Source organism: Lampetra planeri, chromosome 26 (genome assembly GCF_965212315.1).
Source record: "Lampetra planeri chromosome 26, kcLamPlan1.2.h2, whole genome shotgun sequence".
Classification (NCBI taxonomy): domain Eukaryota; kingdom Metazoa; phylum Chordata; class Hyperoartia; order Petromyzontiformes; family Petromyzontidae; genus Lampetra; species Lampetra planeri.
In genome coordinates, this window is record NC_136132.1 from 8317255 (window position 1) to 8337322 (window position 20068).

The 20068-nt window shown below is 49.4% G+C and overlaps 1 protein-coding gene across 4 annotated transcripts in view; it reads right to left on the reverse strand.

Annotated features, from left to right (window-relative positions):
- LOC144727651 (solute carrier family 12 member 3-like) overlaps positions 1–19308 on the reverse strand; it is a 33624-nt gene extending 14316 nt beyond the window's left edge. For 3 of the 4 annotated variants that reach the window (XM_078606628.1, XM_078606627.1, XM_078606625.1), the window contains exons 1-16: positions 18829–19191; positions 18017–18151; positions 17081–17156; positions 15756–15851; positions 13620–13759; positions 12227–12337; positions 11411–11522; positions 9880–10004; positions 8591–8675; positions 7778–8109; positions 6394–6501; positions 5891–6014; positions 3510–3611; positions 2838–2993; positions 1830–1929; positions 1131–1242 (exon numbers count right to left, since the gene is read on the reverse strand). In XM_078606628.1, the coding sequence (XP_078462754.1) occupies positions 1131–1242; positions 1830–1929; positions 2838–2993; positions 3510–3611; positions 5891–6014; positions 6394–6501; positions 7778–8109; positions 8591–8675; positions 9880–10004; positions 11411–11522; positions 12227–12337; positions 13620–13759; positions 15756–15851; positions 17081–17156; positions 18017–18151; positions 18829–19089 (2175 nt within the window). In that variant the 5' untranslated portion in view covers positions 19090–19191. Of the gene's footprint in view, positions 1–1130; positions 1243–1829; positions 1930–2837; positions 2994–3509; positions 3612–5890; positions 6015–6393; positions 6502–7777; positions 8110–8590; positions 8676–9879; positions 10005–11410; positions 11523–12226; positions 12338–13619; positions 13760–15755; positions 15852–17080; positions 17157–18016; positions 18152–18828 lie in introns of all 4 variants that reach the window. The other variant, XM_078606624.1, reaches the window with a different exon arrangement.
- Positions 19309–20068: the final 760 nt, after the last annotated feature.

Here is a 20068-nt window from a genome sequence, read left to right on the forward strand (position 1 = left end):
TGTATGTTGAACTACTTTTGCACCCTACGTCGCCAACCATGCAGCAATCGGAGGTGCGGGGAAGGACAACAAACTAAACATATAGTAGTCAGTGGCCAGGCTCCCTAGATTCTAACTCAGGATATCAGTGGTTCCACGGATGGCACATGTGGCACATTAGGAATGGATCACTCTTTTAAGTATGTCCTTGTGCAGCAAGGGAGTAAAGTGTGGTTCTGTGAAAGTCCTGATTGTGCTGTGCAGTGCATCAATGCATGTGTGTACAGCAGCATGTGATGACTGAGTCGGGCCTGTAGGTGGCTGGCAGGGTTATTGAATGACCGCGCGGATATACCAGTCACATGGTTAATGGCGGCTCGGGAGCAAGGCTGCGTGTAACACACGTGTTGTTGCATTTTACAGGTAAAGGACCCAAAGGTTGTTTTTGATCGTTATATAAATGTTCTAGACTTGTTCTAGACTTTAAGCCTTTGCTTTGAATTGTTCGTTTGTGATATATGCAATTAGAGGCGTTTTAGCACTGTGCATTGTAAAGAGATGACGCACTGTAATTAGTTACTGTCATTGTAATTCTCTAACTCTAATACTGTTTAGTCTATAACCATGCCCATGTACCCAGAATATGACTACTTGCAATGCTATTCAGAATAGAACACATGTAAAGTAGTAAGCTGTACAATGGTGATATACAGTATGTATACTGTACACATACAGTACATATAATGGGTGTAAGATACCGATATAAGTGGATGGTATAGATAGACATACAGCTTAGGATTAAAGTAATAGTCGAATAGTGATGTGCAAATGTGATTGTCAAAGACAAAGATGGTTTATCAGTAGTAGAATTGGGTTTAAGAGAAAGGCTTAATGAATAACCGTACGTGTAAACCAGTGACATGGTTAATGGCGGCTCGGGAGCAAGGCTGGTTGTAACACACGCGTTGCTGCATTTTACAGAGTGACGGTGCTGTTCTTCCCAAGATTAATATTAACCACAATAAATAAATGTGCTTGCCCTCGATTTGGAGCACCTGCCCACGTCCTTCATTTCGAGTGTGCAACACACAACTGGGTAATTTTCACTGCGTGATGCAGGAGACCAGGAAAAATGAAGCGTCCTTGCTTACCACGAGGACGTTGCCGCAGACCATGAGGCCGATGTCCTTGGTGAAGGTGCCCACGAAGTCGACCAGCGCCGGCCGCAGGTTTGGAGGCCCCGTGAGCACCAGGCAGTTGGGCCTGCAGGAGTGGTCGGGTCACAGGGATCGTCAGGCGCTCGTGCGCACAAAGTGAATTCTAGCCGTAGATGAATAAAGAACCACCGGCAGTAACTCGCTGTCTCAGCCTCTCTTCTTTCTGAGGTTGGTCAACAACAGCAACAACAGCAAGAATCAACAGAGGTTGTCCTCCCCGAGATAATAATTCTACCGTAGGAATGAGGAATTTCCAGTTCTGGCTAGGGACCACCGATGCTGCTGAGCACTGCTGAGCATTCATTTGAGAGCAGAGGGGGCAGACTTCGACCTCGAGAATCTGTTGACCATCACCAGCACAGCCGGCTGGGGAATTTAATGGGGGAGGCATTTAGGGGGCCTTGGTGCTCTGTGCAGATTTGTGGCGTGACTCGCGGCCAACACGCAGGAGGCCTCTACAGGAGATTAGAAGGGCCGAAACCACAGTCCTGGAGTTGAGGTGGATGAAGGCGACCCTTCACACAGACCAGCGAAATCAATGGCTATGATGATTCCTCAGTACTGGAATTGTTTAAGGTAGCCGGTATGACTATGAAGGCGCGAGACACAGAAATTCCCTTGGTGTGTTGTCACCTGTAATTCTTGACGTGGTACAGCTCCCGATCCAGAGTGAGGGTTGTGTAGAGTGCAGTATTGAAGCTCATGGCCTGCATCGATGAACCCCAGTTCACATCTGCAAAGAGGGGCCACAGAAGTTGTTAGTATCTGGAGGCGTCCAGTTAAAGTGCCAGCTGTCGACACATGGTTGGGTTAACATGCAGTGCTATTCACAAACCATCGGTATCTCCTTGCTCAATTGAGTCTCGCCATAGGATGCAGTCTGACTTTTCACAAAGTGGTACCTATTTTATTCACCCTGGAGAGATTATGAGTTGAGTGAACTCCCAACCATATTTTTTCATTCACAACATTCCAATTGTGACACAGTCACTTCTTCACAGACTGGCCCTCGTCGTATCAATGTGGAATTGGCTTCACTGGCTGGGGTTCACGAACGTCGACGAATGCTTCCCAATGCTCATTCGATCATTCGATTACGGAGACACATTTGACTCTGAGCAGTTTTGAGCTGTGTTTTTAAGTTTTCATAAGCCGAGCTCAGGTGGCCCTGCGGCTCGGAGGTTAAAGCGTCGAGCTGGCACCGCTGAGATCCTGGCTTTGAATCCCGTCGGCTGTCTTGTGATTAAATAGAATTCTCATCAAGTGTAGTGAGCTGATGACTTTTGCCCAGTCACTAATGACTGCGCAAAAAATAACCCGTCGCATAAAATGTTGTTCTGCACTTAATTTGGATAAATGCCAGCTCCTATGTCAGAGCAGGTGAGAAAGTGCTACCATCCTCCTCCCCCATTTTTTGGACCAGATTTTACTTTAAGGGATCTCAGAGGTAGCTCTGTTGTATCCACTTGTGCGGGCCAGAGAGTTGCACTGCTGTATGTGAGATCCGAATGGATTCTTCATCACATAACGTGACACCGTTTGAAGCAACTGATATTGAAATGGGGGGGAGGGGAAATACAAAGCTGACGTAGCAAGTGTCGAGAGGCAACGTGTGAAGGAAACGCTGGCGCATATTGACACCTGGCCTGCGGTAGATGACGTAGAGGTAGAGGATGATCCACATGCCAAAGGCGATGATGGCGCCCCACCACAGCAGCAGGAACATGACGATTACGTTGAGCACCGCACCGATGAAGGACACCGCTGGGTGGTAGAACTTGAAGTCGGGGCGCCATCCTGCGCACGGAACAAACGAGCCTCGGCTTGACCCCAAGAGCACTCACCCCCAACATTTTGAAAGGATTAACTGTGCCCGCAATCTTTGGCTTTGTTTGGGGAGCAGCAGCGTAGTGATTGGGGCACTGCGCTACGATCGCGGGTACCTAGGTTCAACCCACTGCCATGGGTAACGTCCGTTTCAAACATGCCCTGGGCAAACTTGGAATCAATTAAAATTACAGTTACAGCAACACTGCGAGCTAAAATTAAAATTACCCTCCTGTGATCGCAACGCATTATGAATGATATAAATAACTACAATTGTAATAGACCCGGACATCTTACAGCGTAAGGTAAAGGTAAAAGTGCAATCCTGGAAATCACTTGCTCACACCACCTGTTGGTTAAAGGGCCCCCCTCCGCGAGAGGGGGGCTCCACAGAGCTCATCGAGAGAGACATTGAATGCAGGAGCCGTCGTGCTGCGAGTTGCGTGCCCTCCACATCGATTGGCATTTGCATCAACTCCGTCTCACCGGGAGTTTTGATGAAGGAGGCGTGGAAGCAGCTGAAGTTGAGGATGGTGTAGGAGATGATGAAAAAGCAGGAGATGATGGGCGCGATGATATTCAACTCGGCTGCAAAAAATACGAACGGCATCAAATGGAGCTTCACTGTGGGATTGATGAGAATTCTCCTCCCGTGTTCATGGTAAGAAACACTTTGCATCACTTAACGTGGACAGAAACAAATGATTCGCCAGTTTTCAACGTGATATCAAATTATGTTGATCAATGTTTCTGATCTCTTTATTGACAAAAAATGGAAAATTGTCACGACATATTGAATGCCATGAACGACATTATTCACATACACGTGGATATCACCATTGGAACCTCCTTTGCCAGTAGCAAAATACGATAATTGTTTTTTTACCCTTTTATCTGGCAACAAAACTGACACCTTTTTGTACAAGGAGTCATGTTTACATTGACCACAATACCTGCGTTCGGAATACAAACAAAAAACACAACTCTGATAATGTATGCACTGTCCTTGAAATTGATTGGTCCACACCCAAGACAGCTTTTCATAGAGCCTAGTCTCACATGGTGTTGGATCAGATGACGCCAAAAGGCGCATTATCAGAGTTGTGTTTTTTGTTTGCATTCCGACCGCAAGTATTGTGGTCAATGTAAACATGACTCCTTGTAAAAAAAAGGTGTCAGTTTTATTGCCAGATAAAAGGGTAAAAAAACAATTAACGTGGATATCAGTTCATGAATTTGTCCGTAGACAGCTCCAGACATATAGCTGCCACGAGCCTCCTCATCATTGGATCTCTATTTTGATCTCTATATTCTACAGCCTTTATATCGCACGTGCTGTAAATTACACAATAACTGATTACAGGCAGTGCCGGATTATCCTAGTAGCAAAAGTAGCTACATATGCTACGGGCTCCGCACTTTCAAGGGCCCCGCGCTAAATGCTTTCAAGCTATCAATTCCGGTTTAGTGATTCTGCACTTGCTCTATTACTATAGTTCTATACCGCCTTCAACTTTTATGAACGACTGGGTGTTTAAGGTTAGCGATTTGTCGTAGTATCTGGCTGTATAGCAAATGAAAAAATACAATGACTTTACTATGCAAGTAAAACGTTTGTGTTTTAATATTTATCTGTTTTTATTTATTTAGGGCCCCTTTATAACATATGCTAAAGGCCCCGCAATAGCTTAATCCGGCACTGATTACAGGGACTGCATATATTATAACACCATTTAACCGCCACCATCAGCTACTCGAGAACATGTTTTGCAAAGCACTGATGTAGTGAGTAATCGGCATTTATTTACCATTATTATAAACGAGTTTGTATATTTTGTCAGGGAATATTTTTTTAAGAACATTAACTGAACAGCGATAATCATGAAGTAATGCTATTGTGGATCTTGCATCGTACGATTAATCGTAGTATCATATCACAACAATCGCAATGCAGACAATGCGTCCGCTGTCATCATTGCCGCTGACTTTTAGCAATGAAACTAACATTTAGATTTAAAGCTTTCGTGAATGCAGGGATTCATATTCTTGGTTCTTTCGGTAAAGTCACGTAGAAGGGAAATAATAAAAGAATAAAAAAATGAAACAATAAAAATTCTCACGACGTTTCGACTGCAACACAAGCAATCATCATCAGGTGTGAAATCCACAGCAAGAATTGTTTTTTATTTTCTTGCTGTGGATTTCACACCTGATGATGATTGCTTGTGTTGCAGTCGAAACGTCGTGATAATTTTTATTGTTTTATATTTTTATTCTTTTTATCATTTCCCTTCTCCGTGACTTCACCGAATGAACCAAGAATAACGATACTCAAGTTGAACAAGTTCAGCAATAGCACTTCTTACGGCTCATCAATATTGTGCAATTGCATTGGTGAATGAGACGATACGAAATCAATGGCTTGTGTAAAGCAGAAGCCACAAATGAATACCAATGGTGTGACACATGTCCACGCCTGTTTACACACTCCTGCCATAATCACCCCGCATCTATTTTGAAGTTGCTTTAACTTGATTTTACTATGAATGTTCTTTTTTAAAGTAATTTGCCAAAACCAACTTTTGTTACGGGATGATTCTTTGAGCTGCAGTGAAACCAATGAGTATGTCGATTAGATGTTTTAATGTCTAATGTGGCTATTGTTCACAATTTGCGCTCACATTTTTAAAATTGTATTTTTATGATTATTTGTGCGTGTGCACAGTGTTTATACTTTTTGTTATGTAATGTGGTTGTTTTTCTTCAAATAGTTTTTTGTCATTTTGGTGACCCGGGAGAACATCCCTCGTCTCTCTTTGAGTTCTAATCCAGTTAACTAAAAATACACTTGAAAGTGATAAACTTACCGATGATGATGAAGCAAATGGAGATTATGTAGGCAAACAGGTAGCCAAACAGTGGCTCCTGGTTGCGGCCAAAGCCCTTGCCAAAGATGCCGATTCCAGGGTAAATGTTGTCCCTGGCCACTCCCTGGGAAGGCGGGGGGGGAGATAAACAAGTGCCACGTAGACAAACAAAATGCGCGTCAACTCAAAGTAAAGAAGTAACTCTACACTCGTACAGAGCAGTAACAGCGCGGGGCAGTGCGGCAAACATCCAATGCCGTGTAGCACTCTGCTTCTGTGCTCTCAAGCACACAAACTCCCCGCCCGCCTTCACCGACGCGCACTGACTGACGTGTCTTCTCGAGGTCTGGTCTGATAATCCCCTGTGACCCACACGACGTAGGAGGGGGTGCGGCTCTCATCCAGCAGTGGATTGGCAACGTTTTGAACGGCGGATGGCCACGGTGCCCGGTGGAGAAATCGCAGGGGGCAGGCATCGTGTGCACCCCCGGGCACGGCCTCACCTGGAAGCACTTGGGCGCGCTGATGAGATTGGCGAGCGCGGAGGAGAGGGCCGCTCCGAAGATGCCGGCGTAGATGAGCGGAGCCCAGGCGGACACCATCGCCATCACCTTGGGGGGGGACACGGAGGCGGCGGATGTGGCGCATGGGAGAGCGGCGCTGACATCAAATCGTGCTCTTCGCTTCTTTCTCGCTCTGCGGCATCGCCACCTCACGTCGCTCGTGTAGACGACGCGTAGAGCGCGGGTTTTATCAACGGGTTTTATTTAACTTCACTTGTGTTTGTCATGGTCAAATATTGTAATCAAAAGTTAGTCTACTTCATGTTGTCCAATCGATTAAAAATTTTGCACACGCACTCAGCTCCGGTGACATTGCATGCCTGTATGAAAATTGGCTTCAATTCATCAATTAATTGCCTCCTTTGAAGCAGTAAAAAAATTGTATGGACGGCGTATTCATTATATATTTTTGTGTAGGTCAAAAACGCCGCGGTACCTAAACTGTGGAATCGACTCGCACAAAACGCAGGCGCCGCGTGCCTCAGGCGCCATTGACGTACTTCTCGACCGCGAATAAAAGGAAGTTGTTAATAAAACCGTTGTTTTTAAAAAGACCTTTTTTAAAGAGTTTATTTGTTGGGTGGAAATGGGTCAGCCGCATGTATTACGCGCGATCGGCACGAACCGAATCCGCGCAGAGCGAGGTGGAAACGTATACAGGGTGCTTCAAAAAAATGTTAACACTTCAGAGAATTTGCAACAACACCACGAGAAATGTTGTGTCTCCGGACTCTGGAGACCACCTGGAGAAGATTCCAGGCACGCGTTGACAACGATGGCGAACAAGTGGAAACTTACTCGGATTGTAAATGTTGTGGCTTGGCTCTCCAACACACCGGTGTGCTGTACGAGTGACGAATTGGCACGTTCTGTTTACGTGACAACCCTTACTAGTTGGCTGTAACGGGTGGTGGCGGGTTTTAACGACACGTTCATATATTTACGCGATCTAACCCAAAAACAACCTCTATTATGGAAATTGGAGACTTTCACTTTTTCAAGCTATTAGCATACATTTGTTATCAATTTACAGTGTATATTATCCATTCTTTTTCCATTAAAAACGATCGTGCCATGTAAGTGCTAACGTTGTTCTGAAGCACCCTGCATTTGCTGTAATTGTTTAGACAGTTGCTGAGCGCAGTGGCCCAAAGTCCCCCAAACGTCACGTGGCCAGCAACAAACGGCACTATCATCAAAGTCGTAATTATCAGGATGTTTACGCTGGAGAAATCCGATGAGCAACAAAGCTCTTTTTCCCCACAGACGATGTCCAAACGGAGAGCAGGTGAATCCTCCATCGGAAACAAAACGCGTCCGGCACCTGGTAGTTGTTGACGAAGCCGAAGGTGCAGGGCGACGTGGTGTCGGGTTTGAAGAGGCTGCAGGCAGTGAAGTTCCATCCCAGCTCGCAGCCCAGCTTGCTGCTGCCGTTACACACGTGGACAGACGCCGCGGTGGCGGAGGAGGCGGAGGAGGCGAAGAGCGTGGCGATGGTGGTCGTCGCGGTGTCGTTGCTCGTCGTGAAGCTGCTGATGGAGCTCAGCGTGGTGCTGCCGTTGGCGATAGCGAGGCTGGAGTTGGTGGCGTTGGCGGAGGGCACCCAGGAGAAGGAGTCGGAGAGGAGGCCAGAGGCGTCGCGCAGCATCACCGCACCTGCGACCAAAGCCACCGCCGCGGTTTTGAATGAAAAAAATAAAAATAGCGAATTATTATTGTCATTGTTGCGCTTGTGTAACCCAGCAAAGTCGTGTTGAGTCACGAGAAAGAGAATATTTTTTTGGTCAGGAAGGGGTCCTGCCAGGTTTTGGCAGCAGGAGGCAATGTTGCTCTATCCCCAGTTGAATGATTTGCAGGCATGTTCATGTTTCAACATTGCTATGTTTGGCCAATGCCGGTCAAATTGTGCATGACGGTAGGGGCGGGGGGGTTATCTCTGGGAGGAAACTGGAGAGCCCGTAGCAAACCCATGCAGAGCAGGAGGAAAACGCACAAACTGCACGCAGAAATGCGCCCCGAGTTCGGGACTCAAACCCAGGCGCTGCTTGCTGCGAGGCACGAGTGTCAACCACTGCGCCATCGTACGTATGGGGGACCCCGCGATGCGCGTTGTGCCAAAAGCTGGGGAGCCACTCACCGATGGTCGTGTTGATGATGAGGTAGGACAAGGCCGTTGTCAGGATAGCCAGAAGCGTCCCCTTGGGAATGGCAGAGGCTGGGTCCTTCACGATAGATTCGCACAAAACCACACCGTGAGCGACGCTGCGTTGGAGTGTGGCTGCTCTCAGCTACCACGTCGCGTTTTGAGTCTGATTCGTGTCGATGACCACACAACGTCTCACGCCCGGGCCCCGTTGGGCACCGAGGTTTCGGCGGATGTGTGATCGGATGTGACCATTGCAAATGACCGATGTCCCGCATTACACACACACCGCACTGAGTGTGTAAGCGGTTAAGCGGTCAGGGCAGATATGTGACGGTCGGGTATGCGACGTTGGCACTGTGCTGCGGAATTATTTCCCTTTGGTATTCGCTGTTCAATAATCTCAGGCTCTTAGATTGGCAGCGCGAGTGAAACTATATACGAGTGACGAATGGACAAATATCAGGTTACAATGTTCATCGCGTCGCAATATAAGCGGACAAGCTTTCCATATCTGTCCCTTCACATACAAAGCACGAGGTTTGTTCTTTTGTTTACATCCCATCAGTCACACGGCCTTCTGGGAGGGAAATTTTTGAGGTACATTGGTTTAATATGAGAAAACTCGAGACAAGTTTTGACATTCGGTGGAAGCTCCGAATTGCCACCTTGGGTGGTGACGTGGGGTACCGAGCATCGGCGCTCGTTCGATCGCCGCCTGCTCCGAAGATTCACGGTTCAAAGTCCCGAGGCCGCTCTGATTAATCACTGTGGCTATATCATCCACAGTAATATTACGTGCTTCAAAACGTCGTACGCAACGGTCGGTCCAAATGTTCAGAATAAAAAAAAAACACGTTGCAAGTGAATCAAATCGGGCTTACACACAAGAGAAACAATCATCGCTCCCTACTGGCAGACTAATGCCCCAGCTCTCGCCCGGTTATAGAAGATACACTCGAACTTGAACCTGATGATGTGTTCTAGATTTGAAGCTTTCGTGACTGCAAGGATTCATACTCTTAGTTTTTTCGGTAAAGTCACGTAGGTAAAAAATGAAATTAAAATTAATAAAAATAACATTAAAAAATCTGTCTGTGACGGTCCCACCTGATGACGGAGACTTGTGTTGCCTCCGAAACGTCGTGATTTTTTATTATTTTATTTTTATTAATTTTAATTTCATTTTTTACCTACGTGACTTTACCGAAAAAACTAAGACTGATGATGTGTATCGTGCACTTCCGCCGATAGCCGGGCGAGTTGGCTGCCGAGTCCGTTACCTTGAGGTCTCCGCAGATGTTGGCCCCAGCGAGGATGCCCGTGACGGCCGGGAAGAACACTCCAAACAGGCGGAAGAACTCCGTGTTGCGAAACACCGGAGTGAAATTCTCGGAGAAAATCTTTGCTGGAAGCGAAATAAGCACAAAGTGTGGGTGTTAATTTTAGAACGCGCGTCAAATTCACACAAAGTCCAATCCGTTGCGCGACTTTGGATGTTAATAATGTTGAATAAATACCACAACTTCTAAGATGCAGCCCTGCCCCCTTTAATGTGTGTGTATATATATATAACAGCAAACACAACTCCAGTGGGGAGTGATATCTAAACTGATTCAAGGTGCCTCCGTCACAAATCCACATTGACAAATATAGTGGGGAGGCTTTCATGCAGCAGTGGGGAGGCTTTCATGCAGCAGTGGGTAGGCAACGGCCGACGGTGATGACGACGATGTGAGTGAGGATCGCAGTCTACGCAGTTGCACGTTGTGGTTACATGCCCGTCAACCCCTTGTCAGTGCCTCCTACCTCGTTACAGACAAACTCAGACCTCATTGGTCACCCCGTGCCCTTATAAATCTCAACGTTCATCCTACAAAGTCCCATCACGAGGGAGAAACACACACAAATAAGACAAACACCACCACTACACACTCACCACTAAACTCACCACTTGTACACTCACCATTTGTGCACTCACCACTACACTCACCATGACATACATGTGAACCCCTAATCAATGCCCTACCTTATTACAGACCAATTCAGACCTCATCGGGCACCCCGTGCCGCTTATAAATCTCAACGTTCATCCTACAAAGTCGCATCACGAGGGAGAAACACGACCAATTAGGCAAAAAAAATGTGCTCGCAATTGAAACGGCTGTACGCCATACTCTTTGGTTCTTTCGGTAAAGTCACGTAGGTATAAAATAAATTTAATTAAATCACGATGTTTCGATCGCAATACAAGCGACCGTCATCAGGCGGAAATCAGCAGTTGTCCTGCTGTATCGGTTCCTACGTGACTTTACCGAAATACTTTACCGAAATAACCAAAGACTATGGATCCCTGCAGTCACGAAAACTTGAAATCTCGACTGTACGCCGTATGGATATGAAAACTCAATTTCCTCGTACAAGAATACGGGGTAACCCGTGTGGGTTGACAGACTGCTCGGCTGCCCTTCTCCACTTTTTAAATCCTTTATATTAAGTTCACTTGCTTGCTTGCTTGCGCGCTTACGACCGTGCAAATCTTTCGGTCGTTTTTTAACCCACTTCCCGTGATCCAATCGAGCTGACATTTTGCACACAGACTCGTTGTGCGTGACAATGTATTTTCGTGAAAAAATGTTTCCACTTTTTAGGAATTTTTTTTTCATGTTTAATTTAAAATACCAATGTGATAAAAATGAAACTCTTACTCAAGAAAAACAGAAATGAATAATAAAATAAAACCGATGCCACGCATATAAAGGATTTATAGTGAAAAACTTTGTTTTTACGGGTTAATTTTTTCCCGTCGCTCACCGTTGTAGTTGAAGAATCCCTTGGACATCTTCTCTGGCGTAGCTGGCATAACGGTGCCGAGGAGATAGTTGAGCAGCGAGATGATGATCAGGACGAAGAAGATGAGCTGGGCCTGGTGGGTGACGCCAGCGCGGACCGTGAGAAACCCCTCGTCTCTCCCATCTCGCACAACGTTAAAGACCCCCCCCCCCCAAGCGCCCGGCCCACTCCCCCTGCCACCGACGCCATGCGCAAGAGTGAGCCCATATCCCCCCTTTTCAACCCAGAACGCGAAGGGAGAGAGGAAGCATAAACCGGAATAGCGATACAAAATCAGGGCCGACGCTGGCGTGAGCCATGCGTCGGCCAATGTCCCGTTGGCACCACCCACGACCAAGTTCCCTCTCCGTAGCGAGCGCTCTAGGTCGCTGCAATAAGGGGCCATCCGTTTAGTACGTACGCATGGAGGGGGAGGGGGGGTTAACCCAAATGCGTACGCTTGCGTATAGGGGGTCTACTGACCATGTACCTACGCATAGGAAACGGGGGGGGGGGGGTGAAGCCTCTTTTTTCTTAAACACGTTAATATTATTAATCCTTGATCGTTTCTGCGTGGATTAAATATCGGCCGTTCTATTGGATTCGAGGGGGGGGGGGTGCGTCAAGCGTACGTACGCAGGGGGGGGAGGGGGTGTAAAAAGCACGCGTGCGTGCAGGGAGTGGGGGAGGGGTCAAGTTTTGACATATTTTTGCGAACCTACTAAATGGATGGCCCCTAAGTAGAATAAAATCCCATGTGACCGGCCAAATGGCTGTGACCGGGGTCAGGGGGCGAACCTTGTTCTCCCACGCGAGTCCGGCCATGGCGATGGCCAGCAGGAAGGTGACCGTGATGACGCCGATGATTCGGATGTCGTTCACTTTGTCCACCATGATGAGGTTCGAGGCCTGACGCGCGCGCACACGGCAAAGGAACGCGCAGAGCGCACCGTTAAACACAAGAGACAAAGATCCCCCCCCCTTATAGCCTGAACAGACTGTTGGGGCAAGTGCTGTAAGCGAGCACCCAATGAAGTCTGGCACGGCACACGATGGAGTGGACGGCGAACAAACCACGCCCGACCGCCTTTGTCTCCCCAGTGGCGCTGGTCTTTTTTCTTTTTACACAGCGCACCAGGTACTCATTTGAGGCTGAGTCGACCTAGGACCGTGAGCTGGAATCGAACTCGGGTGACCGGGTTCGTAACCGCGCTAACCGCTACACTACCGCTGCCCACCGTTAAACACGTGCACACGTACACGGGTGATCACACGGGTGATCAAACGGGTGATCACACGGGTGATCGACACGGGTGATCACACGGGTGATCGACACGGGTGATCAACACGTGTGATCGACACGGATGATCAACACGGGTGATCAACACGGGTGATCACACGGGTGATCACACGGGTGATCAAACGGGTGATCACACGGGTGATCAACACGGGTGATCACACGGGTGATCAACACGGGTGATCACACGGGTGATCAACTCGGGTGATCACACGGGTAATCAACACGGGTGATCACACGGGTGATCAACACGGGTGATCACACAGAACACGTATCGCGCATCTGGCGAGAATCCCATTTTGAACAAACTGGGACGAGTTGAGAACGTTTCACGAGATTTGTTTTCGCGACATGGACATTGTGCATAATGCGGCGTATGGACACTGCTGGATGAAGACCTCCCCACGCTACGTCAGTCGGTGTGTATTATATGTGCAGTACACGCTGTGTGTGTGTTATAGGTGTAGTGTACGCTGCGTGTGTGTGTTATAGGTGCAGTACACACTGTGTGTGTGTGTGTGTTATAGGTGCAGTACACGCTGTGTGTGTGGTATAGGTGCAGTACACGCTGTGTGTGTGTGTGTTATAGGTGCAGTACACACTGTGTGTGTGTGTGTTATAGGTGCAGTACACACTGTATGTATGTGTGTGTTATAGGCTCAGTGCACGCTCTCTCAGTTAAGTTGGGTCGCGCGAGATTGTCGACGAGATTTGGGCGACCCGAGCCGCGTGCGCAGAGAGAAGCAACAAACCACACGAGGCGCACGGTTGGCTACGTACGGCGCGAAAGAAGTTCAACATGCGAGACACGCATCCCCGCGGCCTGTGAATCAGAAGCACACGAGGGTTGTGGGGGGCCGGCACCGCACAGTGGGGGGGGGGGGGGGTCCTCACGTGCAAGATGTCCCGCAGCGTTTCGGCGAATCCCACGGTGTGCATGGCGATGCCCACGGCCGCCGCGAACGAGTAGAGGATCCCGAAGGGGGCACCCAACTCGTACCCCAGGGTGCGGGACACCATGAAGTAGGTCCCACCTGGGCACAAAGCCATCCAGACACCCACGGGTCAACCGGGCAGCCGCCGTGGCAGATGATCCACTTCGTCGCCCAGTGTTCTTCTCTTCGCTCTCGCTCTGTCGCCCAATGGTGCGACACCACCTCCTAGTCTCTCTGCTATGGCTGTTGCTTGCGTGAGATGTGTGCGTGTGTGCGCGTGCGTGTGCGCGTGCGTGTGTGTGCGCGCGTGTGTGCGCGTGCGTGTGTGCGCGTGCGCGTGCGTGCGTGCGCGTGCGTGTGTGTGCGCGCGTGCGTGTGTGTGCGCGTGCGTGGGCGCGCGTGTGTGTGCGCGCGTGCGTGTGTGCGCGTGCGTGTGTGTGCGTGCGCGTGTGCGCGTGCGTGTGTGTGCGCGCGTGCGTGTGCGCGCGTGTGTGTGTGCGCGTGCGTGTGCGCGCGTGTGTGTGTGCGTGTGCGCGCGTGTGTGTGTGTGTTGAATTTGCTTCTGATTCACAGGACGCGGGCTGCGTGTATATTGAACTTCTTTCGCACCGCACGCAGACAACCGTGCACCTCGTGTGGTCGTTACCCTTCTCTGCACACGCGGCTAACTTGACTGAAACAGCTTGTATTGCAGCTATAACACACACACTCGCTACCCTCGCAGTCTCTGTATCAGAACTCGTTGCGTTTTCACTACAGGGCGTGTGGTCACTGGCGGAGCCAGTTGGGGGGGGGGGGTGGCACGTGGCCCCCCAATGATCCGATCGAAATCCCTAATTTCGATCGGATCATTGGGGTTTATTAGTAATATATCTGCATTTTGCGACCCCTACTGCCACTGTGTCGCATATTATTACGTGCCATGGACTCTATGAGATGATAGGACAATAGTCTGAGTCCATAATTGGCAATAAGTAACGGCAAATCAGTTATAAGTGACTCACAGAATTGTGCGCAGTTGCGTATACAGTACACGACTTCCCTGAAGGCATCAACACCTTCAGCGAGCGCGATGCCGATCACACAACGCGGCTCGAATTCGACCTTCGATCGATGGCTGCGCCATCGCCGCACACGCGTCTAATAAAACGCAAGCGACAAGTCCTTACTTACTAACAACTCCTCTATCATTTTTCATTGCTGGAGGGGTTGCCCCCCCTACCTGAAAATCCTGGCTTCGCCATTGCAAGTGGTTAGCCGGTGGGGTTCGGAAGGGGATTCGGCACCACTGGCGATGGGGAGGCCTGTGCCCTCTTGTGCGGTGGTGGCGATATGCTGACCCAAAGAGCAATGAGCTGACTTGTGGATTTCGTTTTTTAAGTTTCGTGTCCATTTTGGTAACGACTTGAAACACCAATAAGGTTATTATTGTTGTTTACGAGTCGTGTAAACAATAACCCCCCCCTCACCCGTGATGCGATACATTTACGTGATTACGTTTTGCATTTCGGATGTTTGAATCGCCAAATTTTATTTCGTGAATCAACATTTTGCGTATAATTTGCATTCTTCGTTTGTTCAGTCTCGTTTGTGCTTTATTGTTTGTTATACGAGCCAATAGAAATAATTTGAACATAATTCAGATACACGTAACAATGATTAATAATTAGCCGTATTATTCGATGATGCATGCAGCGTAAGAATTTATGTGTATGAATTAACCGTTACGTAATCGTGATTTGAAGCTTTCGTGACTGCAGGAATCCATACTCTTTGGTTCTTTCGGTGAAGTCACGTAGTTAGAAATAAATTAAAACAAATCACGACATTTTTATCACAACACAAGCGGTCGTCACCTTTGCCTGATGACGACCGCTTGTGTTGCGATCGAAACGTCGTGATTTGTAAAATTGTATTTCCAACTACGTGACTTAACCGTTACGTATCAATTGTTTTACTGCGACACTGTTCAATGAAGTGTTTCACCATCATCATCATCATCACAATCGCCATCATCAGCCACGCATTATGCACTGCGAATGCGTTAAGAGTCCGACGATTATTATCGGCCGTGGGTGGGAAATTGTCAGCTCACCTCGAGCCACCTTTCCGTTGTTGGAAATAGCGGAGATGGAAAGGCCAGAAATGGAGGTGATGATGACGGCCACGAGCACGATGACCCACGTCAGCCCTGCAGAGACCACGGCAGACAGAGCAGCGTCAACATCACTCCACTCCGCTCAATAAATATGCGGGCAATTAAGTCTCCTTAGCGCGGCCCGTCGTTCGACAAGGACAACAAACAAAACGCGTTCCTCACACATCCCATCAGCCGGGAGGGCTTCATTTCAGCAACACACGTGAACTCGGGGCCGGTTTAGGCACGCAGCGTCTCATCAGCAGAGTTGGGTTTTGCTCGGATCTATGCCGGTGAGCTGCCGGACTTCGAGGCAAGGACTATTACTCTATGGGGTCCGGCTCCGACGCGAAATTGTGTCGTCATACACGACTCAACATGGTCATTCATTAGCGAATTTGTGGCGAATACAACAAGTAAGATAACGCGCAGATAAAACGCCTCCACGGAGATTCGCTCGTGTAGCGGCCACCCGCAATTGCGTTCATGGCTATGTTTTCATGCATTTAATAACAACAACAAAAAAGCTCACACCTGGTATTGTAAACGTTCGCAAGAAAAAAACCCAACGATCTTTACACACGGCATTGCCGTGATTCGGCGTCACCTGTGGCAAGTGCGTCACGGTGGCAAGGTGTTGAATACTTTGCCTCGTATACAGGAGGGCATAGGTTCGATTCCAACCTTGACGCCTGTATATTTGTGGATTTTTTTTTCTTTCTCCGGGTCCTCCGGTTTATCCCTCCACATTTAGAAACGTGCGTTTTAGAGTATTTGGCTGCTAATACATTTCCACTTGATACGCCACTCCGTTGACCTATCATTGCTACTGAAAACACATTCCTGCGGAGGAAGCTGGTAGGAACGTTGGGTTGCTCGGTCAATGGCCAGGGTCAACGACTGTGAGGCGGGCGCAAGCCGGCGTGAGTAGGTTAAACGTTGAGTTTTATAAGGGCACCACAGGGTGACCAGCCCCTCCCCACCCAGCCCCACCCCTCCCACCCCCCACCCAGCCCCACCTTCCCCACCCAGCCCCTCCCCACCCTCCCTTCTCCACCCAGCCCCACCCCTACCATTTTTGAATGCACGACGGACGGACGGACACAATAATCTCCTGTGGGCTGGTGTAACGAGGAGGTTGCTATCAGTAACAGAGCTATATATAACTCCGTGGGCCTTAACCTGGTAAAATATCAACAACAAAGTTAACACTTTATAAGAGGAAACTCCCCACCACCACCGCCGCCGCCGTCGCCGTACGCCAGGAGGAGATGACTGCTTACCGATGCCAGCCTGAGCGGTGATCCAGGGCAGGCGCAGGTACATGAGGACTCCCCAGATGTTCACCATCACCCGCATCTGCCCCGAGACAGAACACGTTGCCAAAAGTGTCACGGCGGGCATCGTCGGCTGCTGCTGAGTTGTCGTTGCTCAAAGTTCACTGCTGGAAGGAAGGAAGCTGGGCTACGGCTGCCGTATGACCTGCAGAGTATGTCACGGTGGGCACTCCGTGAATTTCGCGCCACTTAGAATTAGTTATTCTAGATTTGAAGCTTTCGTGACTGCAAGGATTCATACTCTTAGGTTTTTTTCGGTAAAGTCACGTACCTGAAGACGGAGGCTTGTGTTGCTTCCGAAACGTCGTGAATTTTTTAATTTGTTTTATTTTACTTTTCTTAATTAAAATGTTTTACCTACGTGACTTTACCGAAAAAACCTAAGAGTATGAGAATTAGTAGTTTAGCTATCCAGTCGAGCCTAACGAAGCCCGGAAATCCGTCGCGATCTGTGCCATTTATAACTGTATTCTTTCTGCTGTTTCGTGTTGCGAGACATTTTGAAGCAATTCACGAAATAATTGTGAACGCGCATTTATTTCCTCTCGTGAAAACAGAAAGGAGAGATAGTTCGCCTTAAAACCATGATACAGTTGTAAAGCAAGGCAGGCCACAGTTGACCAATGCTGAAGATTGCGGCAGGTTAAGGCGCAGCCCTGCAATTGCTTGCTCCCTAGAGGAGACACTGCCCCCCATAACTGCAAATATGCCAATTCGAATCGGGCTTGAAAACTAATTTATTTTTAGAACTGCTCTTTTGTGTTTAGCTCGTCGTCCTTTCCCCGCATCTCCAATGAGCACGGTTGGTTACGTACGTCGCGAAATAAGTTCAACAAACATTCACGCAGCATCACCACCACCACCATCACCGCCGCCGCTCACCATGACGCCACGGAACCAGCCGAAGAGAATGGGTTCCGGCGGTTTGACTTCCTCCACCGGCTCCCCGTCCGGAACGTCTTCCAGCACGGCATCCCCGTACACATGCTGCAGGGTGGACGGCACCGCCGAAGGGTCCTGCACAGCGCACACACCGAAGACAAAAGATCCCCACGCATCGCCTTAGCCAGAATGTCGGGGCTATTCGCGAGCACCTATGAAGGCCGGCACTGCCCACGAGGGTTTGGGTGGCCACAACCACGCCCGGCCGCCTTTGTCTCCCTGGTGGTGACGTTCACGCGTCGGTACTCATTTTGAAGGTGAATCGACCTTGGGGGGAGGCTTACCACGCATTGCACGCGCACGCATGAGGCTGCGTGGTGTAGCGCTGTTTATGCAGCCACCGCAGTTTAAAGTGTGAGTTGGATTCACGACCAACACCGGTGTCGAGTGATGTCTGAACCGGTTGTGCCCCCCCCCCCCCACCACGCCCTTCAACGGCTCGCATTGACCAACGTGGTGAAGTATGGTCAAACAACCCTAGCAGCGGAGTAACAGAGCGCTGGGGGTCACGAGCGTTGTTTCTCGACTGTGCACTTTAACACAAGCCAAGAGATGTCGCGCGCTCCGTGGCAAGAACACACGCGCAGGGAATCAACAAAACTCAACAACGGCAGGATTCTCGTTCACGCGTTTGCTTTATCAGCATTGTGAACGCACAGCATACGGCTCCTGACCTATCCACTGCTGGATGAAGGCACCACCACACCGGGTGGAGGGTGGAGGAGTGAGTGGGTGAGACCGCGTGTGCCTACCTTCACGTAGGTGGCGTGCAGGTCGTAGATGGTTGCTCGCGCCGCCTTCTTGCCATGGATGGTGCCCGTGCGGCAGTAGTAGTTGTAGTTGGGCACCGGGTCCAGGGTGTTGTGGCCGAACGTGCGCGAGTAGTAGGTGTTGGTGTGCGTGTCCGTGTACGCGTAGTTGTCGTGGGCGCCGCCGACGCCGTCTTCCCTGGGCTGCACTTGGAAGCGGCCGTGCCCGTTGGCAGACGGAGCCGCCTCCGAGATTTCCTCCATGGCCCTTGGTTGGTGAGTGAGCGAGCGAGCGAGCGAGGGAGGTTTACTACCGTGACCCCCTACACGGCCGTCACGCACGCGGCGTCTCGCTTCGCGAGAGACGGCGCAGCGAATGTGCCCGCGCGCTCACGGAATATGCTCCGGCTGCGACTTGGCGCGTCGCGATACCGAACCCCCGAGCAAAAGCCGCGGCTGCGAGAGCGACTTGGAAACTGGGACGTAAACAAAGTTTCGGCCCATTACTTTATAGGGCCGAGGGGACGCCGCGAGAGAGATGGCGTAATTCGTGCGCATTTTCGTGCTCGATCCTGATCCCGCCGGAGCGAACCCCCTGGGCGCGGAAAGCCACAGCGGTGTTGCGGGGGGAGGGGTGGAGGGTACCTGCAGAGACGGAGGGTACCTGCGGAGATGTGCATCCACCACCACCACCGCAGACTGAAGGTCAGACTGGTAGAAGGGGGAGCGGGGGTGGGGGAGATTGGGGTATTTCAGTGTTATTAAGGATGTACACGCTATTTCGACATATTTTTGCCCGTGTTTCGCGGATACGTATTTACAAATTCAGAAGTGAGGCACATCATGTTCACAGCACTCTTCATGCCCGTCTGTTAAATAATAATCATCAAAGTCTGGTCTCCAAGCGTTGCACCAAAAATCATGACAAATCACGTGGTGCTGCACCTCATTTGGCTGAACTGAATCTCCAAACGTGAAATATTATCGGGTCGACTGTCATGCGACTAAGATTGCTCTCAGTGGCATCGCGGGTGGGAAAATGCTGCGAACTACTCAGTAGACCAGAGGGAACTCGAAGAGACCTCAGATGTAGTTCTCTGATATCCGCTTCCGTTGGCCGTTCTCTGTCAACTCTTTCTGGGAGAGATGTAAACCGGATGTTTCGTCTCCTGGCGCAACTCCAATAGCGCAGTTGTGGCAACATTTTAGGGAAAGCCCAATCACACACCTGCAATAAAAGTGT